At 54.4% G+C, this 21,627-nt stretch overlaps 1 protein-coding gene across 1 annotated transcript in view; it reads right to left on the minus strand.

The window, feature by feature from the left end:
- Positions 1 to 8,943: 8,943 nt before the first annotated feature.
- GPR107 (G protein-coupled receptor 107) overlaps positions 8,944 to 21,627 on the minus strand; it is a 73,795-nt gene continuing 61,111 nt past the window's right edge. Inside the window, exons 15-18 of the mRNA XM_059141387.1 lie at positions 19,241 to 19,290; positions 18,054 to 18,137; positions 17,104 to 17,222; positions 8,944 to 9,895 (exon numbers count right to left, since the gene is read on the minus strand). Coding sequence (XP_058997370.1) covers positions 9,799 to 9,895; positions 17,104 to 17,222; positions 18,054 to 18,137; positions 19,241 to 19,290 — 350 coding nt within the window. The 3' untranslated portion in view covers positions 8,944 to 9,798. The remainder of the gene's footprint in view (positions 9,896 to 17,103; positions 17,223 to 18,053; positions 18,138 to 19,240; positions 19,291 to 21,627) is intronic.

Raw genomic sequence — 21,627 nt, forward strand, 5'->3', positions numbered from 1 at the left:
ATTGGAGCCCTGCGCACTCACTGCTGGTGGGGATGTAAAATGGTACAGCCGCTGTGGAAAATGGTATCATGTTGCTCAAAAAACTAAACACAAAACTATCATATGACCCAGCAATTCTACTTCTGAAAGCAGAGACATGGACAGATACTTGTATGTTCATGTTCACAGCAGCATTATTCACACCAAAAAGTGGAGGCAATCTAAGTCTCTATCAGTGGATGGGTGAACAAACAAAATGCGGTCCATACATACGAGATAGCATTCAGCCTTAAAAATAAATGAAATTCTCACACACGTTACAACATGGATGAACCCTGAAAGTATGATGCTAAGTGAAATGCCTATTCAGATCTGTTGCCCATTTTAAAAATGGGATTATCTTTTTAGTGAGTTGTAGATCTTTACATATTCTAGAATTGAGACCCTTATCAGGTACATGATTTGCAAGCAACTGGGCTGTCTTTTCACTTTGTGGATGTGTCCTTGAAGCACATAAGCTTTAACTGTGATCAAGTCCAGTTTATTTGGGCGCCTGGGTGGCTCAATGGTTAAGCAACTGCCTTTGACTCAAGTCATGACCTTGGAGTCCTGGGATCAAGTCCTGCATGGGGTTCCCTGCTCATGGAGTCTGCTTCTCCATATGACCCTCTCCCCTCTCATGATCTCTCTCACTCTCTCTCCCACAAATAAATAAAACCTTAAAAAAGTGAATTAAAAAAAAAAAAACAACCCTCCAGTTTATTTATTTGCCTTCTTTGTTCTTTAGGCTTTGGTGTCATATCTAAAAAGCCTTGCCAAAATACAAGATAATGAAAACACACCCACTTCTTTCTAAGAGTTTTATAGTTTTAGGCGGATGATCCATTTTGAGGTAATTTGAGTATATGGTATGAGGTAGGGCTACACATTTACCTTTTGCATGTCCAGTTACCCCTGCACCACTGGTTGAATAAAGATGGTTCTTTCCCCACTGTGTTGTTTTGGCACCCTTGCCAAGTATCAATTGACCATGAATGTGAGGGTCTATTCTTGGACTTCACTTCTATTTCATTGATTTATATACAGCTATACTTCCATCAGTATTCCATCACACATTCTCTTGATTACTACAGCTTTGTGTAAGTTTTGAAATTGAGGGGTGCCTGGGTGACAAATTGGTCACCCAGGCACCCCTCAATTTCAAAACTTACTCTTGGTTTCAGCTCAGGTCATGATCTCAGGATTGTGAGATCAAGCCCCATGTGGGGCTCCGTGCTCAGCACAGTCTGCAGAAGATTATCTCCTCCTCTCCCTCTGCCTCTTCCCCTCTCTCTCCCTTTAAAAAAAAAAAAAAAAGATGATTTTGGCTATTCTGGAGCCTTTGCCTTTGCAAATGAATTTCAGAATCAGCTTGTGAATTTTTGCAAAGAAGTCAGGCTTTATTTTGGTAGGAACTGCACTGAATTTATAGGTTAATTTGGGAGTATTATGGTTTTAATATTGTCTTCTGATCCATGAATATAGGATAGCTTTCCATGTATTTGGATCTCCTTTAATTTCTTTCAATGTTTCAGCTTTCAAAGTCCAAGTTTTGCACTTCTTTTTACTTTATTTGAAGATTTTATTTATTTGAGAGAGAGCATGGTGGGGAGGGCAGAAGGAGAGGGGGAAGCAGATTCCCCACTGGGCAGGGAATCCAATGTGAGGTTCAATCCCAAGACCCTGAGATCATGACCTAAGCTAAAGGCAGACGCTTAACCAATGGAGCCACCCAGGTGCCCTAAGTTTTGCACTTCTGTTAAATGTATTCCTACGTATTTTCCTCTTTTTGATGCTACTGTAAATGGAACAGTTTTCATTTCATTTTTGGATTGTTCGCTACAAGTGTACAGAAATGTGGCTAATCTCTCTATACTGATCTTCCATCCTCCTTGCTTGCTTCGGTGTCTCTATGCTAGAACATGGTACGCAGACACTTTTAAAAGCTCCCTGGGCTAAGGCACAGCAAAATTCTGGAAGCAAGGCACAACTGGAGGCCAGGCCAGCTGGAAGGCAGTGGCTGGTGGTGTAATCCAGGCGAGAGTGAGGGCGGCCAGCTTGGGCAGTGGCAGTGGGGAGAGAGGTGGGTGCCCTGGGATCGTACAGGGGATAGGGAAGCATCAAGGGTTAAGGCCCGGGTTTTTGGCCTGGATCACACTTCCAGGACTGGGGAGGAGGCGTGGTGAGCTCATTTTGAAAGCGTGGCTTTGACGTGCCTTTAAAACAGCCCAGGAAGCAGCTGGATAAGCCACCAGGGGCTCAGAACAGCTCCAGGCAGGAAATAACACTCTGGGCCCAGCAAGAAGGGGAAGGAGGCGGCTGCCAGGGTGGGACCTGGGACGCTGCGGAGGAGCCCATCACCAAGACCCGGGCCACACGGCTGGAGGGAAGAGGGAGCTGGCAGGAGGTCTAACCGGCCAGTGTGCAAGGCCAGGAACTGATGCTGTGCAAGGCACAGTGGGCGCTGAGGGTCCGTCTGGGAGGGGAAGAGTGTCAAGTCCCACAGATAGTAACGGAGTCCCGGAGGTTGCAGGTGACTTTGGTGGCCAATGGCAAGCGGGCTGCAGTGAGATGGGGGACAGTGAGGTGAAGCACACCTGAGCGGTTTGGCCTAGGAGCGGGGGTGGGAGGCTGCTGCTGGTTAGGGGGATTGGGGTGGTTCGATTTTGAATGATTTTGAATGGGAAAGCCGAAGGAGCTGTTAAACTGGGGGGCTGCGCGGGAGAAAGTAGTGGCATGGCTCCCAGCCACCCACGCTTCCCCCCATGCACCCCCCCGACACCAGGCTCCCCTCGGATCGCCTGCAAACACAAGCGTGCATGCGGAGAACTACTTTCACCCCTGAGTGACCGAGGCGCCTTAGGCTCAGTCCCTGCAGGTCTGCTCTAACGAGCAGCTCCCTCACTTCACCAAGGTTGGCATTCCCCTGCCAACTGGAGCTCGTCACCCCAGACCCTTAAACTCTGGTCCCCTGACAGCACAGCCAGCTTCCCTCCAGGTGGGCACCGGGCTGGGCACCGGGAGGCCCCACCAGGCTCCTGGGCCTGGAAGGCAGGGGGCAGCTCTAGACTGGGCCCCTGCCTCGCCTGCTCTGCGTCTCATCACAACAGGGAGAGCAGACGAGCGAGCTGCAGTCAGGCGCCCCGGCGCTGGCCTTCCCGACGCGAGCCCAGTCCTGAGCGCACGCCCCATGGCTGGCTTCAGGCCTAGAAGGCTTGCCTTCGGCAGAGCAAGCCCTCGCCTGGCTACGGAGGAGGAAGCCAGTGCTGATCTGAGGGAGCGGTCCGGCCGGCACCCTCAGCCTCTGCGAGCCTCAGTGCTCACTGCGGTGGCTCTAGCCGGAGCTTGTGAGAGGCTGCTCGGACCCTGCAGCTGCGGAGGTGAGTCTCCCGCAGGGGCTGGCGGCTCACACGAGTGGCTCTTAAGTGTGATCCAGGATAGGCCAAGGCCGCATCACCCGGAAGCCTGCGAGCAGTGCCACTTCCCAGGTCCCCGGGGGAGACTCTGGGCCCTCCAAGGGGCTGATGCTTGCTCAAGTGTGAGAAGCATGAGATCAGGGGGTCCTTCTCACACCTTCTCCTGGCTGCCCCAGCATCTCTCACTCTGAGAGCCCCGTCTGACTCCTGGGATCCCCCATTAGAAGGCCCATCCTACTCACGCTTCATTCCACAGACACTGTTGGTAACCCAAAGTGCCCAGAGAGTCAGGAATGGGAGCTGGGGGTAAAGCCTGGCCACTCCCTGGGAAATCTAGGCCAAATAACATGGCTTCTGAACCCCCATCCCTCACCCCCCCAACCCCTGAATGTCTAGACCATGACCAATGACGACTGACTCCTCACCACCCCATAGCAGTCCTGGGGAGGGGAATAACCTCTAGCCCCAATTTCTGTAGCTTTAAAGCCAGAGCACTGGATGGGTAAACCACAGAACAGTCCGCCTCGTGGAAGAAGCCAGACACGAGGGATGTAAGCTCCAGAAGACGCCGAGCTGCCGCTGCCGGGTGGGGACTGGAGCAGGCATGTGGCCTTTCTGGGAGGGGGTGGTTCTGGCTGAGGAGGGGCACAGGGGAACCTCATGCGGGTTGGAAATGCTTCCCCCCGATTATGGTGGCGGCCACAGAACTATGTACACATCTGTCCAAACTCATCCAACTGTGCATTTAGAGAGTGAACTTGACAGTATGGAAGTTACACCTCAGTTCAAAACATTCGTAGTAAAATAAGAGGTTTGGGATTGCATGACTTCTAAAAGGCTCTGAGTCTAAAGTCTTGGATTTCCGGGATTCTGATGTGATCGCGGCCTGCTTGAGAAGCAGCGTCAGAGGGCAGAGCTCAGGATACTGGGGCAGCGAGGGCGTCACCCTCAGGCCGCACTGTCCCCTCCCCTCCGGCTGCCACAGCGGGCACGCAGGTCCTCCCCTGGAAGCCACCTGTCTGCCCCATGGAGGCAGGGCAGCGGGAAACGACAGGGGATTTCCAGTCTGTTCCAGGACCGAGCCCCTGGGGGTGCAGCCGAACGTCTCTAGTAGGAGTCACTGTTGTCAGTGCGCGCAGGTGGGAGGCAGTTAACTAATTTAATGAACAAGAATCACAAAGGGAAAAATGACGAGCAGGAGGAAGAGAGACAGCAGCCCGCAGTCGGTGACTCCCTACAGGATTACAAACATCCATTTCCGTCAGAGAATCTTTATTTTACATGTCTGCATCACAGCGAGAGAATCGAGCCCATACCTCACCCTGATTGGAAGCCCCACCCGGTACGTGTTTACATAAATACTCTTCAGTGATCATTAGTGTTAAAAAAAAGAAATACTGAAAACTCCTGCATCCCAGTCTAACGTGGAAAGCAAATGATATTTACAGACATTTTCTCCCCCAAATGAAACTTATTTCTGGATTAAATGTGTCTGACTTCTTTTGAGGTCACATGACCAGGCAAATCCAATTTATGGTGGGAAAAGCTGCTTAAGGTGCTAAGAACTGCCCCCCCGCCGCCACAGTTTGGCCGGGATTTGGGGATCCTTTTTTTTTTTTTTTTTTTTTTTTTTTTTTTTTTTTTTTTTTTTTAAAGATTTTATTTATTTATTTGTAAGAGAGAGAGAGAGTGAGAGCAAGCACAGGCAGACAGAGTGGAAGGCAGAGTCAGAGGGAGAAGCAGGCTCCCTGCGGAGCAAGGAGCCCGATGTGGGACTCGATCCCAGGACGCTGGGATCATGACCTGAGCCGAAGGCAGCTGCTTAACCAACTGAGCCACCCAGGCGTCCCGGGGATCCTTTTGTAGTAAATATCTGAAATGCTAAGAAGGCTGTCCTGCTGCCCCCCACCCCCATCTGATTTGGCTGTCCACTGCACAACCTCAAAGATGGCCCTAAAATGAGCTATCTTGAAGTGAGTGAGCTTTTCTGCCTCACTTCAACCTTTCATTTGTCCTTCCCCAACGGCCTGCCTGCAGACTTCCTGCCCCCGGAACTCCAACAGTCCCTGTGCCACACGACCAGATCCCGGCTCCCACACCGCCTCGGCCCTCTCTCGGTCGGGCTGCCTTCCTCACACAGGGGCTCGGGGGATGCGCACGTCCCACGCCCTAACAGAGAGACACCGAGAAACATTTTCCAAGAATAAGCCATCCACGGGGGTACAGGGTAGATAGAGCACAGCCCCTGGAGAGAGCCGGAGTGTTCAGTTCACCTCACCACACCGCAGGTGGGACAAGTATTAGCATCCACTCAGGTGGGCCCCCAGCACCCGGGAGGAAGAAACCTGGAGTCAAGAGCGATCTTTTGGAACATACGGCGTGTTCCAGATACGCGCCTTCTTGGCATACCAAGAAGTACCAAGTCAAAGCCTAAATTCTTTAGTAGGGAAGCTTCTCATTTACTGACTGAATCCTGAACGGGAGAGACAGGTAGCAGCCACGGGCACTGGAGACCGAGCACATTCTCAATCTGTTAGAAGGCCAGGAGGGGTCAGACGAAAGCAAAGGGGGCGACTGTGGAGTGTGGGGCCAGGAGGGGGCTGGGATGCGCTTCCCTTGAAATCCAGCAGCGGGGCAGCACGAGCAGTTCCGCGGTCCCACGGAGTGCAGGGAGCAGTGCTAACCCCTTCATCAGACCCTCAAATGTTCTGAGAGCCTTCCTGGGGAGAAGACGCCTCCGGCCGTGGGAGGTGGCCCGGATGCCGCCTGCAAGTCAAAACGGGGATCTTTCACACTCTTCTGGGTCCGTAAGGACTGGCTCCTGGTAACAGTCTCTTAAGTATTACACCAGAACACACTGGTGTGCAAGGGCCCAAAGCGCAGCGCACAGCATCAGTACGTACACGCTCGAGAAAACTCTCCTTGGCTTAGAAAGTACATCTGTCACACGGCTACCGGGAGAAAATGCTGCAGTGCACCAAAGCCTTCAGCCCCTAGTCCCAGACGGAGCCCCTGTGCCATAGATAGCCGTGGGCTGAGGAGGAGCAGGAGGAGAAAGGGGAGGAGGAGGGGGAGGAGGAGCGCTTGGGGGGGCAGGTAGTGGAACAAGAGGGAGCAGCCATCCCGAGGAGCTCACAACGCAGGAGCAGGAAGCGCGCCAGGACAGGCACTCGGAGCACGAAGAGGCAGTGCTGCGGGGCTGCCCAGATGTGTCCGGGAGAAACCACACCTGGACATTTTACTAAGTGATTTCTTGGAAGAAAATGGAACTGACTCAGGCTATGATCGGGGTAGCCATCTTTCACACTGGAGTTAGCAGCCCCTGACGGGAGAACGGGCCACCAGTCCACCAGAGCTGGAGTCAGCAGGTTCGAACACGCGGCTACTGAAATTTTAAAGCATCAAGAAACCTAAGAAACAGGCTGATGGCGTCTTTGGCCACTGTTAGAAGCCAGGATGAAGAGATCAATGATTGTTCCTGCTGTCTAAGTAGTAATTTTCTAGCAAAACATACACACTTTATTCCGGGACAACAGACCCTTTCCTTCCTCAAAGCTGGCAGCTGGCCGCCCAGGTGGTCCAGAGCAGCTCTCTCAAAGGAAGCAGGGCAATCCTGCAGAGGCAGAAACGGGGAGCAGGAGCACAAGGCGAAGCTGTAAATACTGCCCATCGCTCTCAGACACACACCCGAGCCTTCCTGCCCGGGGCCCCCAAACGCTGGTTCAGCTGTAGGAGCTCGGAAGGACCGGGACGACCAGCTGGCTTTGGACCCCCGCAGTCACCTCTGCTCGGGACGAGAGCTGAGGGCGGGTCACAGCGCCCAGATGACGGACACCGGGAAGACGTTTTTACAGAACAGGAAGGAGAGCTCTAACAACCTGCACAAATGTGGGAAAACCAGTTTTCCCAAACTGGGGCTGGGATTTTGATTTTTCTTATCACTGGGCCTCACTTCGAACCTCTTGCCAGTTACAATACAGGACTCGGGCAGACTGGTTAGCATTTACTCCTAAATCACGACCTTATCTGGCCTGCACCCTCCCGTTCAGAAGGGTCGCGACCATCCTGCGGCCCCTCAGCCGCTGTGCGCCTGAGCCCTGAGGCGCACGTGTGGCCCCGGGAGCTCTGGGGCTCCCGGCCTCGCATGGCTGCCGAGGCTCGAGGCTCTGGCAGAGGAAGGTGCGAGCCACGGCCGGCTTGGGGAGGGCAGTCAGGTCAGAGGTGCCCCAACGCGATCTCCCCCAGGGCTCCTTCACTCCCTGGCTTCCGGCGAGTGAGTCAAGGACAGCCCGCAGGGACCCTTTGCGGAGGAGGAGGGAGGTTTCATCACACTTCTGGGTCTTACCAAGAAGTCTAGGGACCAGTCAAGAATACCTGCTCGCAGGACGGATGGCAAAGGTGTCCCTCTGAGGGGAGCACCGAGGGGGGTTTGATCACAGTATGAGACACATTTTGGAAGTACTGGGACTGTGTTTACGCCAGGAAAACAGTCTTAACATTCCCGACCTCCCTGAAACCTTCTCCGATCATGTAGCCCCCATCTAAGAAAACAGAAAGACAAAGAAGCAGTCCCTTAAATAAATACTTAGAGCAAATTTCCTTGCTCCTCAAACTGGGGAGACACATGATCCCTGCCCTCAAACCTGCGGCAAGGCGAGCAGCAGCAGCCTCGGAAGACAGAAGATTCCAGCTCACACCCCATGCCCAGCCAGGACGGAGCCTTTGTGCAGGAAGGGCCGCGCGGAGCACTGAGGGCTAAGGACAGTGCATGAAGAGGACATTCTCCTGCTCCCTTCGTCCGGGACAGAGAGGACAGGAGAGGGACAACTGAGGACAGACTCTTCAGGTGGTGAACCTGGGGAGCTGAGGGCCACCCCCTGAATTCTGCAGTTTCTGAAGGACGCTTCCAAGCCGGGGAGGGGAGAAAACCACCTCCAGAGACGGCTGTCCACCCCCAGCCCCAGGCCCAGGCAGGTGCAGGCTCCTGGCACCCTCGGAAACGTTTCCAACAAGGCCACGGTTCAGCCTCTGGGCTCAGGTCTGGGTCACCATCACTCTGGTGGGGGATTACCGCCCACCTCCACCCCCGGGCCATAGTGGACCTCCTGAGCTTGTCCCACCATCCAAAGGACTTCACTACCAGCTGTACCACTGTTCCCCTGAGGCGGCTGCCCCCGCGCTCCTCTCCAGGCTCGGAGAGTTTGGAAGGACGCTCTGCTGAGTCTCCGAGAAAGAGCTCGCCATCCCCAGTCCCAGAGAGAAAAGCTGTTCAACACACCTGCTCTCCTGGCAGGCACGCTCCGGGGAGATGGGGACGAGGTCTGTTTCATTCCTGTTAGAAAGCCTACCGGGTTTATAGGAAAAACTTTTTAGTGATGATGATTTTTGCTTGTACTTAAATACCTGCTTAAACACTACCTTGTCTGCCCCCGGCTGCTCCTTTAGGGAAAACTCCTTCCCGTTTCTCCCCATATTTTGATTACACGAAACAGACACAGCCACACCGAGAGAAGGAAAAGAGGTGGTCCTGCTCTGGGCAGTCAGGGGAGCTAGATGTTTGAGGGAATCCTACTGGATAACGCTTTCTGAGCTTAAATGTACACTTCTGTCCACCCGTTAGACAACACCACATCCGCTTCCATCAAGAAAAGCACTTCCCACCACGGTTCCGGGGCCGTGACTCTGACGGGGATGCTCAGCCCCCAGATGACACAGCCCTTCTGGGAAGAAGACGGCCGGGCCTCTGGAGCTCCTGGTTCCTGGTCACTTTCAGAGTCTGGGGTCAAGGTCTGGGGCAACACTCTGGGCCAGGAACCCCGTGGCAGGCTCCGTACACTAAACTGGGTTTTGACGCTGCCTTCTAAAATAACCTAATTTCATTCATTTTTGTGCCCCAAAGATGCCACGGTGAGCTCCGTCTCTCTTCTAAGTCCCTGCATCCTGGCTCAGCCCCTGCTCTTCTCCTGTAGCCTCATTCCCGAGCCGGGACCGGCCCCGGCCTCGCGCCGCCGCCCACCAACACTCCTCTCCCTGCTGCCACACACTGGGGGGCACAACTGCGTCTTTCTGGAGAGTTCCCAATGAAGAAAAAGAAAGAAATAGAAACTACAAACAAAGTCTTCCTCTTGTCCTCCTCGGTCTACACGCCCTCCCCACCATTCCCACCTGAAGGAGAATTCTAGCTGCCCATAACCAGCCACAGATCCAGTTTCCATAAAAGAGAGTAAAAAATTAGGTTTCCGTGGCACTTTGTTCCCAGCCGCGTGCTCTGTGGTGTCACTGTCGGGAGGTGCTCCTGCTCACCACTAGGACGAGTAATAAATTAGAGGTTCTCTCGGACAGTCCCAGCCGCCAGGCATGTCCGTCACGCGGTGCCCTCCCAGTCGCCCTGGGGCTCCACCGAGCCGTTGGTCACCTTCTTGACTTTCTTCATGTTCTCCATCACCCCTGATGTCGTCACTCTGAATGAAGAGAAAAAACAGAACAATTGGGAAAATCTCGGTCTTTAAGTGAAAGGCCACTGTCACCACGACATGTAGCGGAGTGGCTACATGTCTTGGCTCTGGAATCACACAGACCCGGGTTCCGGTCCCGACCCCGCTCCTGGCTAGCTGCGTAACCCCGCCAAGCTGCCTGCTCTCCCCCTTCTAAGTATGAGAAATGGTTCCCGCTTCCCAGAACCGTCATCAGGGGAAAATGAGATTCTCCAGAGCATCTTCTCAACAACGCCAGCTGTTACTACTACAATCAACATTGATCCGGCCCTCGCTTTCCGTCGTGGCCTCCACCAGTTCTAATGCTGCCTGGCTACGTGACTGTGATTACGAGACCACCACCTGTGCCCTAACCTTCTGAAAAGAAAGCTCAGCAGGGGTAGTCATTCTGAGAGTCATGGGATAGAACCACAGGTTTGGAGGAACCTTCTGGCGCAAAGATTCTCTGACCCTCAGAAATAGACCCAGGCCCTGGACCAGGTCCGGGAGCATGTGGCTGGGCCTTCCCGCTAGGACCGGGGACAGGGACCTGGTGCCCGGCACTAAGGAGGTCCCACAGAACCCTATACTGAATGTGTAGATCAGAGAGGGCAGAAGGCCGGTTTCAGAGAATGTGCAGAGCCCAGCAGAGCGGCCCTTTCCAGACAGTGAGTCACAACATCTCTCGGGAAGGTGGAGTGCAGGAGAAGACAAACTCTTGCCTCACCAGCTGTGAGCTGGACAGGACCTACGAAGGCGCTGGGGCTCTGTCTGGGTTGCTTCGCAGCAGAAGATGCCAGGCAGAGAGACTGAGCTCCGCCCGGCAGGCAGGGCTCAGAGCAGTCGCAGGACGGGGAAACTGCTCTGGGTGGGTCTGTACTGTAGACACATGACGTGGCACATTCGTCCAAAGCCACCGAACACACACTACCAAGAGTGAGCCCGGAGGTAAGTTACGGACTCTGGGCGCTCAGGACAGGTGAGTGTAGGTCCATCGACTGTGACAAATGTGCCTACCATCCTGGAGGGGGTGCTGATAACACAGGCGGCGACAGCGGTGGGGACAAGGGGCACCTGGGAAATCTCCGTCCCTCCTGTCCAGTTTGCTGTGAACCTAAAACTGTTCTAACAAACAATTAAAAACAAGTAACAAACACACCCACCAGCATCTACCTAAGTACTCGAGAAAACGAGGCACCTATGTGCCCCATGAGGGACCTACAGGAATTTCTGAAACAGTAAAATAAATTCCATCACTCAACTCAGTAGATCTCTCCGAGGACTCTCCTCAACCCACCAGCTGCTGAATCCTTTCACCGATGAATGGTAATTCAGTGGCCCTACAAGGCACACACCTAGAGGCTATCCAGTTGGACCTAAAGGCAAATGAGGGATTTTATGGGGTAAGGAAAATATTTCCCCTTTATTTCTCCTTTCGTTCCTGCCACCATGTTGCTGCTGTGACCGGGCCCCAAAGCCAGCCAGTCCTCCCCAGAGGTGGGACTTCTCCCAGACAGGAGTCCTCCAGACCTAGGGCTGGTTGTACTTCTGGCAAGTCAGGACAAGGTGGTCTGTCCAGACGAGGCTCTTAGGGGATCTGGGGGATCCTACAGATGCTACGAGTGTAAACACGGTCCCCGGACAAAAGAAAGCACCCCCTTCGCCATGTGACCCGGCACCACTGTCAGTCAGCTGGCGCGGCCAGGGCCTGAGCCCGCCAGGAAGGGTGCACCTCTCCCAGCCCGCAGGCACGCACCCAGATCTTGTTCTCTCGGGCTGTTGCTGGACTGGGATATGCAGGGGGAGCAGCTGTAGGCCCAAGAGAACCAGAAGCCTTTCTAGCTCCAGCACAGCTTCTCCAAGCGCGTGAGATCAGAGAAAAAATGCACCCTCGAGTCTCCGAGAGTCACTTGCGGTGACAGCAGCTGCTGTCGGGCTGTGGCCCCTCCTGGACAGGACAAGGCTTCCGCGCAGCTGGGGCTGAGTACAGCCTGTTCGTCGGACCCGAGTGGGGCTCAGGCTGGGCCTGGGAGACACACCTGCTGCCTGTCTTCCCCCAACAAGACACTGCTTTCCAGCTGGTGGGCCGACTGAGAAAACAAGGCTCGCTCTGTCCTGCCGGCCTGGGGCTGGGACAGAAAGGGACAGGAATCAGGGCTCTTGGGGCGCCCGCAGCCCAGCAGAAGATGGTCTCCCAGAGCAACATACGAAGCTGCTGGAAACAGACAGGAGAGCTCTGAGCAGGCCGGACGAGGGCTCGGGGCTGGGGGCGGCTACGAAGCCTGTGCGGAAGGAGGAGTAGCGGCCAGGCGGAGGGGAGGGAGGGCTGGGGAGCTTCTGAACAAAAGAAATGTAAAGGGAAAAAAGCAGGCAAGGAACAAAAGAAAGCTCCCTGCGTGGTCAGAGAGTGTGAAGCAGCTGCTGGCAAAGGCAAGTGGCAGGAGGGTCAAGGGCAGGCCGGGCAGGGCCGTGGAGGGCCTTGTCTGCCTTGTCACGGCAGCAGGACTTGACCCTTGCGTTTAGGCTCGAGTGCTCAGTCCTGGCTCAGGCAGGATGCCCTGGGGACTTGAGAAAGGACAGAGGTACCTGAGCCTCGACATTGAGAATTAGGTCTCCAGGGGAGGGACTAGGGACTCTCCCTCGAAAACACTCCACAAGTGATTCTGGGAGCCAGGAGACCGGACAGGGCGGGAGGAAGACCGGGGGTGAGGACATCGGCTGTAGGAAGGCAGAGCACTGGGGCAAAGCGGGAGAGGAGACGCGACATTAGGTCCCCAAGAAATGGCCACTCACTCCACATGGCCTGAGAAGAGAGAGGTATTTAGGGCAACGGCCATGTGCTGCTGCTGGTGAGTGGTGGACGGCAGCGCCCGCAGGGAGCGCAGGGGACACAAGCTTGGGTGCCGGTGAGCAGGTGGCTAGAGGGACCTGAAGCTCAGAGGAAGCAAGTGGCTGGAGCTGGGGGCCGGCGGTATAGGCGGGGCGGTGTCAGAGGGGAGACGTCGGGGGCGACCTTGGGCTTGGGCGAGCCCTCCCCACGAGAAAAGGCAGAAGCCCCCACAGTCGGTGGAGCTGGGGAGCGTGTCAGCACAGAGGGAGGTCACGGGAGCAGGAGATGGCGAGGCGAACAGAAGCAGAGCGCGACGCGGGAAGGCAGTGATGCCGGGCGGGCCCCTGCATCCTGGGTCCCAGCAGGCCGCTGGCAAGGGGCAGTGACACATGGCGCCCAAGTGCCGCAGACACGGCCCGCCAGCTGCTGCCGACCCCTGTTCCGATGTCGCCGTGGTGAGAAAGGAGCCAGCAACAGCCTGGCAGGCGGGAACACGAGGGCCTCCGGCAACCTCAAAGCTCTGCGGGCACCTCCCTGCGTGTCTCTCTCTGGGGGAAAATGCTGAAGGGAGACAATGGCAGAAAAGCCACCGTGCGAGCAGCAGCTCTCAGAGACCCTACACCCAGGGCGGGAAGGGGCTCTCCGAGCTCTGGGTAGGCAGTGGGCGGCAGCGACCCTAGTCTAACACAAACTCTGGGGATGCAGCCACCCACCCTCACTCCCCGGTTGGGGACGGCGAGGCCAGAGAGGGCGGGCCTGTCCTTCTCGCTCTGCTCAGCCCTTCTCTGCCTGAAGAGCTCCTTCTCACCCTGGTGGCTGAGAGGCGCACCCCTGGCTGCACGGCGGGCCCCGTGGCTGGCTGCATCCGTCCCACTGTTCCCCAGGGGCCCGCAAGCTCCCTGGGGGCCGGGCTGCTGCACTGGCTGCTGCTCCAAACTACCTACGGGGCTGACCAGGCCGCTCACCGTGGGGCCCACACAGACCCAGTGACCAGCTCCAGGAAGGCCCCTCTGGCCACCAAGCCCAGAGCCCACTCCCGGCAGAGGCTGTCCTGCCTCCAGTGCCAGCTCAGGGAAGCACCTGTGACTGTGCTGACTTGAGGACGGCACCTACGGGAGAGTGTGTGCAGGACAGAGAGAAGGCACAGGGAAGTGTAACGGAGCTGGAGAGCGGACGGACCCAGTGCTGCCTCCTGCTTCCCTTCTCCATCTAAAAGGAGACCCTTCCTTCCCTGGCAGAACCCTGACGATCTATGCTTGCGACTGAACGGGCCTACTGCACACAGGCACCATAAGAAGGAGGGCTTCGGGCACCCAGTCCTCTTCCGCTGCACCATGCTGTGATCTGGGGCCTCAGTGGCCCCTGGAAGCATCTGTTTCTGTAACCAAACCAAACGGTAAAGTATAACCCAGTTGACAAGTGTTTTCTGGACTTGAGATGTGGAGAGGCCTGGGGTGAGAAACAATTCGTCTCTAACTGCTGTCTCCCCTTCTGGTGGCCATCCACTCGAATGAAGGCAGCGTAGTAGAGAAAAAGTTCCCGGCAACCATGAGGCCAGCGTTCTGGATTGGGTGGGCACCTGAGAGAGGCAACTTCCCGGCCCTGGAACCCACACCAAGTATTTCTTCCCAGTCTGACATCTCAAGATAGCAGAAAAGAATTCAGATCTCCAAGGACATGCCTAGCATAGGAGGCGACTAACCAGGTCTGATCACCGAAACTGCGCCCAATATTTACTTTTTAATTTGCTGACTTTTTTGTGATAAATTCTCTTACCAAAATGGGTAAGCCTTTGCAAGCTTTAGCCCAAGGAGAATCATTACAGAAAGAAAAACAGAAAATGACGGGAAGTTGGGTACTTCAGACCACACCTTCACTCTGCGGGCCCCGCGGGACAAGCCAGGTGGGGCTGGGGGGTGGCAGATGCACGGACCGCGGGGCAGGCCGGGGCCAGAGGAAGGGGGGAGCGCTCTACCCGCAGGAGGAGCCCGGCCCATCCTGGGCTCACCTGGCAAGACTCCCAAATGCACCGACTTCAGAGAAAGGGAGTGAAAACATGTAGAAGAGAAACTACCCAGAATCTCAATCAATAAGGGCCAGTGAGCGGCCCAGCTCAGCGTTCATGGGCCACTGATGGGTCAGATTCATTAGGGAGAGGATTTGTTTTGGGGCGTGTGAGGCCGAAGGAATATTCCTTTCCACAAAGAGCCAGGATATGTGCTCTGTGGCAAGGATCAGATCGAGCTCCTTTCACCAGGAAACACCCTCCACCGGGGACGACAGAGAGCTCCTGTTTTTTCAGAAAGCACAAATAATGGCTCTGCTTGCCGCTGGCTTGAGTTATTTCTGGAAGATTTAAGAGGTGCCATCCAGGAAGAGCACCTCCAAAGAGAGAGGGGGGACAGCCTGGAGCGCAGTGGCGTCCCCGAGGAGCTGCCATCAGCCCTCACGCTCACCCACAGGTCAGCGTGGACGGCAGGCTGAGGGCTGGAGTCCCCACCTCAGCCTGTTCTGCTCAGACACAGCTTGTTAATCCACAGAACTTTCAGTCAGAGAGAAGCTCCAGAACAATTTCCCTGCTGACTTAAAGGCACATGGCCTCAGTTGGCTCCCCAACTTCTTTTTTTCTTTTTAAAGATTTTATTTATTTATTTGACAGAGAGATAGAGCACAGGTAGGCAGAGCAGCAGGCAGAGGGAGAGGGAGAAGCAGGCTCTCTGCTGAGCAGCGAGCCCAAAGCGAGGCTTGATCCCAGGACCCCAGAATCATGACCTGAGCAGAAGGCAGATGCTTAATGCAGTGAGCCACCCACGTGTCCCCCAACTTCTTTCTCACAAGCAAAGCAGGACTAGTGCTCCGTGGAAACAGCACCCCCCACTAAACAAAGCCTTCACCTGTGGTTTGACTCTCGCTGGGATATACTCAGCTTTTCCGTGACTGAAGAGCAGCTCCCTCGCTATCCTGGGACGGCTGACACTGAGCCACAGAAAACACGGTGTCACCACAGCGCTTCTCCCTTCCAACAGCAGCGTAAGCGGAGGCAAACACCGGATAACCCTACATTCCAATCTCTCCCCCAGCTAGCCAGAACGAAGGACACACTCCTTCAGTCTCGGCGGCACTCGTGGTCTGTCTGACCACTTCCCCCGCTTCCCTGCCCTGATCCGAGCACACAAAGACCCTCCCTAAAACAGTTACCACGTATCGCCAGCAAGAAATAAAAAACCAAAACAAAATTTTTAAAAATTCTGCCATGAGACAAAAATACCTGCACACTGCCTCTGTGCTTCTGGTACCACGGCCGATGGAAAGGACACGGAACGAATGCCTCCACTGCTGGAGCACATCAATGACCCAGCCAGTCGGCTTCCAGCTGTGACCCCAGGGAAGCCCTGCCAGGGGCGGGGGATGGACAAACACAGCCACCCCGCTGCTGCCTACCCCGCTGCCTCTCACTTGAGCCCGTCCAACCAAGTTACTGGCTCGGATTCTGCTGCTTCTAGAAAGGCACATCTGGTGGCTCTACTGCTTTCCCCTCTGGTATTTGTTCTTCTGTATCGAGAGCTGCCTTCCGTTGACTGTTCCTGTAGTGGGGCTGAGCACAGAGAGCTGTCCTATGCTGCCCGACAGCCCAGCGGGGGCCAGAGGCTCAGCCTTTGAACTGGGACAAGTCAAAGGGCCGCCTGCCCAGCCGGGAGCAGCACACTTGAAACTCTGCCTTAACAAACACAACACCTGACCTGGCCCACCATAGTCCATCAGTAAACAAGCCAACAGTTTCCATCTCTATTTCTTTTCTAGATAATGAGTGCCCTTTCCTGGAAAACAGGACCCTAAAGTCACTTGCCCTATGACTCAGAAAAAGCCGGCTTGAACACTCGCACAGAGGTCAATTTGCTGTGCCTGCTGTGAAAACCATTCCGTTATCTGGTGCAGGGGAGCCTGCAGACAAGCAGGAGACCCAGAGCCGACTCAGATGATCACGTTTTTAGACATCAGCTCCCGGAGGCTGGGGCCAACAGGAAGCGGGGCTGCCCATCCCCGGGAGGGCTGGACGGGCCAAGCGGATGCCCAAGTTCCCACCACCGGCTCACTGGAAGCATGTGCCAACGATGCTGGGAGATGCTTAATCGGAGGGCCGGTTCCACTTCCCCTGCAAAGACGGAGCGATCTTGGCAGACACTGTACTTCAAACTGAGTAAGACAGCCTGTGGCTCAAGTGTCCATTTCCTTCTGCTAAATATAGAGGTAACACCTCGGGAGCAACGGAACGCAGGGAGAAGGCGCTCCGACTCCCAACTCCCACCGTGCTGTCTGGCGGGGTCCGGGGGCCGAAGGAGGAGGGACACGAGGGGAGACTGCTTACACGGATTCCATTTCCAGGTCATCCTCCTGAGAAAGCTGTAGGTAGGGGTTATCTGAAGCCGGACGGAATTTACAGCCCGTTAGAACAAAGAATACCAGCGTGGCCATTTCGTCCAGGAGCTGCGAATTAAAACCCACCCCGAAAAAGGGATTATTAGCAAGGCTGTTCTTCTGAAAGCAGTGGAACTAAAACCGGTGCAGTACCCGCCCCCCAACCAAAGGTCAGGGCAGAGCTGGGGTAGGGTCTCCTCACGAGGTGGGTCAGAGCCTCAGCTAGGAGCATTCTGCCCGGAAATGACGGTTAAGACCCCAGGCTTTAATCAGTCTTCACCAGAATCTTTTAAGAGCTCCTTTTAGCTCCACATTTCCCGTAGTGCCCTCAGCACCAAGCGGGCGCCTCAAGGAAAAGTCTCATTGCTGTGCCCTCCGCCCGGAACTGGTGCAGCACGGAGTGCCGACTACACGTCCTGACGAGAACAAGAAAGGGAACAGGCTCTAGATAATTCGGTGGCTTCCCCTAGGAGTCAATGAGCTCGAGTCTTCGGCAAAGACACTGTATTACTGAAATACTCGTGGGTAAAGAAGGGCATTCTGGATTCTGAGCTTTCCTGAGCCCCGGAACTGAAGGAAAACCACGTCTCCTTGCGTTTTAATTATCCAGGGCGAGGCTCACACTCTCTGCCTGAGGCTTTTTTCTTCCAAGTCTTGTAAAATTGAAAACTAAAATCAATAATGCAATTACTTCCAGATTTTTCATGTAATCCAGCAGCTTTCCTGGGCAAACAGATCATCTTAGTTGTGGGCCAGAGGTGACAGGAGTGGCCACTGCCTGATCCCTCCTGAGCGACCTCACGTTAAGTTACACCCGAACCCTCCCCTTCAGCCGCCCCCCCCACCCCCTCCCCCGCACCCTGCGCCGTTCCCACACGTTCCCACACACGAGCCCCGCACCTGGTAGAGCCATTTCCACTGGAACGGAACGGCGAGCTTGAGGAGGAATGCGATGATCCTGGTGAAGTATATGTAACACACGATCTACGGAGCAGGGATAAAGAAGAAATGAAATCAACATGGAAAGGACAGCATCGCTTCTTTCCAACATCTTGCTGTCACAAAGGAACAACAAAAGAGAAGACAGAATTCCCTGAGGAAAATCATTTGACACTTAAGGTGCTAATTAATAAACATGGCAGAGACAGCTTCTCTGGCCACCCCACTCAAAAGGACTTGGCCCTCACCTCTCACCTCTAGGGGACCACCCACCCGACGTGGGGAGGACAAGGCATCCGGTGTGGCTGCTCTGAACTCTCATGCCTTCTTCGCCTTTTCCACATACACGACCCACTGACTTCAATCCCCAAAGGGCAGGAGTTTTTCTTCCCAGGCCCTGAGGCATGTTTCCGAGTAGTGATAGCAAAACACAGCCCCCAGGGCCCACACCCGCAGGGCGTACCTGAGTACTGAGTATCAGAGTAACACCGAGTATTCTAGTAAGGGAAGATGTGGCAAGGATTCCCCTGGACGGCCCCTGGGGCCTGGACTGCTCCCTGGGACCCTGCCCAGGGAAGGACCTGTCCAACCCACAGACGGAAGAGGACTCAGAAATTTCTTTTAGGAATCAGGAAGCGAACTCTTGAAGAGCTTTTGTCTTTGTCTTAATAATCTTTGTCTTAATAATTTACAGCAGGTCCTGTCTTTTGGTGTCTGCTCATAGGGACTTTTTTCTCATTTTTGCAAATGACTAAAACAAGCAAGCCAAGGGGCTGCTCTGTCTGGCCTGTGCTTGGAAGGGCACCCAGAGAAACAAGCCCCAACCTTTAACGGGAATCACCTGGGGGAGGGGGAGGGACGAAGGGGTAGAAGATCAGGGTCCCTTTATTGTAAGAAAACATCAAGACTGTATTACTTTTCCGAGTATTTAAAGCCAAATTTAAACCTAACATTTAAGAAGGCGTGACTCAGCGGTTTAATTTCTCCGATCAAAAGACACAATTTGGTTTGATAAAACGAAATCTGCACAGCCCAGGTAGCACATCTCGTGCTTCTGCCAGTTCTTTGGAAGTTCATTTGTTCTACTCCTTGAACTGATCTTATTTACAGATTCAAGGTTTTTTTTTTTTTTTTTTTTTTTTACTCACCAAGACGTAATAGTGTCTGAAAAGTTTCAGCTTTGCTAAGTTAATAGCAGCTAGGGAAAAGAAAGAACAGAACGACAGGCACATTAACGTCTTTTCTCATTTTTAAAAGCAAGTGACATTCAAGTGCCCTCTGTTAGGAGGCCAAGTCTAATGCAGATGAGTACTGCCCAGGGGCACATCTATATTTCTGGAAAAGCATCAGCTTGGAAGGATCACCACCACCCTCCCCCAAGCAGGAAGAATCCAGGAGTTATGGGAGCCAGTGCAGCTCCCCATTCTGGGCTCAGGAGCTTTCAACTTGCCATGCTGGGGGGTATACTGACGCCACAGAAATCGGCAGACACTAAAAATCAAGCCACCCCTGCCCCCAAAAGCCAATGGTAAACATTTCAGCTCTGTCCCAGCGGCTGACAGAGCTGCGCTCCCCACTAGGACCAATCTCAGGTGGGGCCCTGGGCATCCCACTAGCTGAGGGTCTAAATTCAATTAACCCACAAGTACATCTTGCAAATTTCGCTTGTAACAAGCCCTTTAAATACAACCCTGCTGGCTGTGTCCTACCTTTGGATCGCTCAAGGTCAGGGAGCCAGGACAGCTAACTTCCTGCCACCGCCTATGGCCATGAAATATTGATGACCACAGAGGGTAGCCTGGCTCCCTCCCCGATTAGCAAGCTTTTCATTCATCATAAACCTTCCTGCAGGAGGCAAATTAATTTGGCTTAATAGCATTCAATTACTGGTTCTCTGCCGTGGGTAGAGAAGGTTCCTCTTCCTTCCCCTTCCCCCGGCTCACGATTAGTGGGGGGCAGTCAAACTTAGGGTTCCAAAAGAAATTCCTGGAATCCTAAATTAATCTTCAATGTGATGATCAGCTAAGAGTATGTGCAAATGAAAGACCCGCGGATCCCCTCACCCAAGAATCCAACACTGCCACTGGATTCCTGATATTATCTCTACAAGCCAGCGATTTACAGAAAAGCAAACAAGCGGTTAGTTATCCTATCTATCTTCCCGGGGAGGGGTCTTTCACAAGAACCTTCTGGGAGAAACTGAACGCCTCCATTGAGGAGAGGATGAGAAAATCTTCAGAGCAAATCTAACTCTCCAAGTTGAGCGGCTGTAACACCCAGGTGGGGTTGGACACATGCACGCAACGTTAGAGGAAGCCCTATGAAGCTTTCTTAACTGGCAGTCTTGTTATTTTTAAATAACATTAGATCTCTCTGGTTCACATCCAGCTTGCCATTCATTCTGGCCCCGACCAGGCTCTGGGATGCAGCCGACCCAAGATGGGGCAGCTGTGGCCTTTGCCCCAAGCGGCTGCCGTCCCTCAGGGAAAGGGAGATGCTACACGCCCAGTGCAAGGGGCACAGGATACCCAGTGAGTGATGGGAGCGCGCAACGCAAGCAGGTGCTCCTGCCGGTTCGGGGGGGTGGGGGGAGAGTGGGGGTAGGAGAATTTCCACTGAGGACCAAGGGTTAATTAAACCTGAGAATTCTGTGTCAAGCTAAGCTACCACGGATTAAATGCTTCACACATTTGCATGAACCAGTATCCTTTTGTGTGTCTTTCCGCGTGGGCATCTGCTGCTCCGGTGGTCAAGGAAATGCACCCCTCCCCCGGCCCTGAAGCGAAAGAGTTCTTGAACACGAACACTCAGTTCTCTTCTTTGTGAACAACCAAGGAAGAACATTAACACTCACACCGTTAGGTAATAAAAAAATGCTTGAAAAGTCTCTTCTGAATTTCGTTTGCTGAAATCCTTGCCACATCCTGCCCTGGCTTCACCAAGCACCATCAGCCAGCCAGAGAGAAGTGTGATGGATGTTAAGGTCCCAGGCAGGCTGGGCTGCTCTGCCCGCCCAGAAAGGGGCTCCCGACCTAGACCAGGGGCCCAGGGGTGAGAGAGGGGATTCCCAGAGGAGCTGGTGCCTCAGAGAGGCCTGGGAGGGCTCGGGAGGGAGGAAGAGCAGATAGGCCAGTGGACGGCACTTGGGAAGAGCAGATACAAGGGCTCAGGGCTGAGAGGCCCCCGCGCGGGGAAGAGGAAGCTGGCAGCTGGACCGTGGAGAGACCAGGGCATGGGCTGGACCACAGGGAGAGCCGAAAATAGAGCCGATGCAGAAGACCACCAACCATCCTCCTTGGCAGAGCTGAGGGCACCAGAGAGCCTCTGAAGGGTCTGAAGCCGGGGGTGCCTTGATCACATCGACATTCGAGAACAATTTCTCCACAGAAAGGATGGAAAGAGCCCAGAACGAGAGCCCAACTGCAGTGAAAAGCCTGGAACTCGCGGAGGTCCGTCCGGACGGTGGTGAGGCCCTTCTCGATTAGTGAAGACCCCGCCTCGGAGGCTGGCGGGGGAGACGGACGGACTAGGTAAG

Source organism: Mustela lutreola, chromosome 12 (genome assembly GCF_030435805.1).
Source record: "Mustela lutreola isolate mMusLut2 chromosome 12, mMusLut2.pri, whole genome shotgun sequence".
Classification (NCBI taxonomy): Eukaryota; Metazoa; Chordata; class Mammalia; order Carnivora; family Mustelidae; genus Mustela; species Mustela lutreola.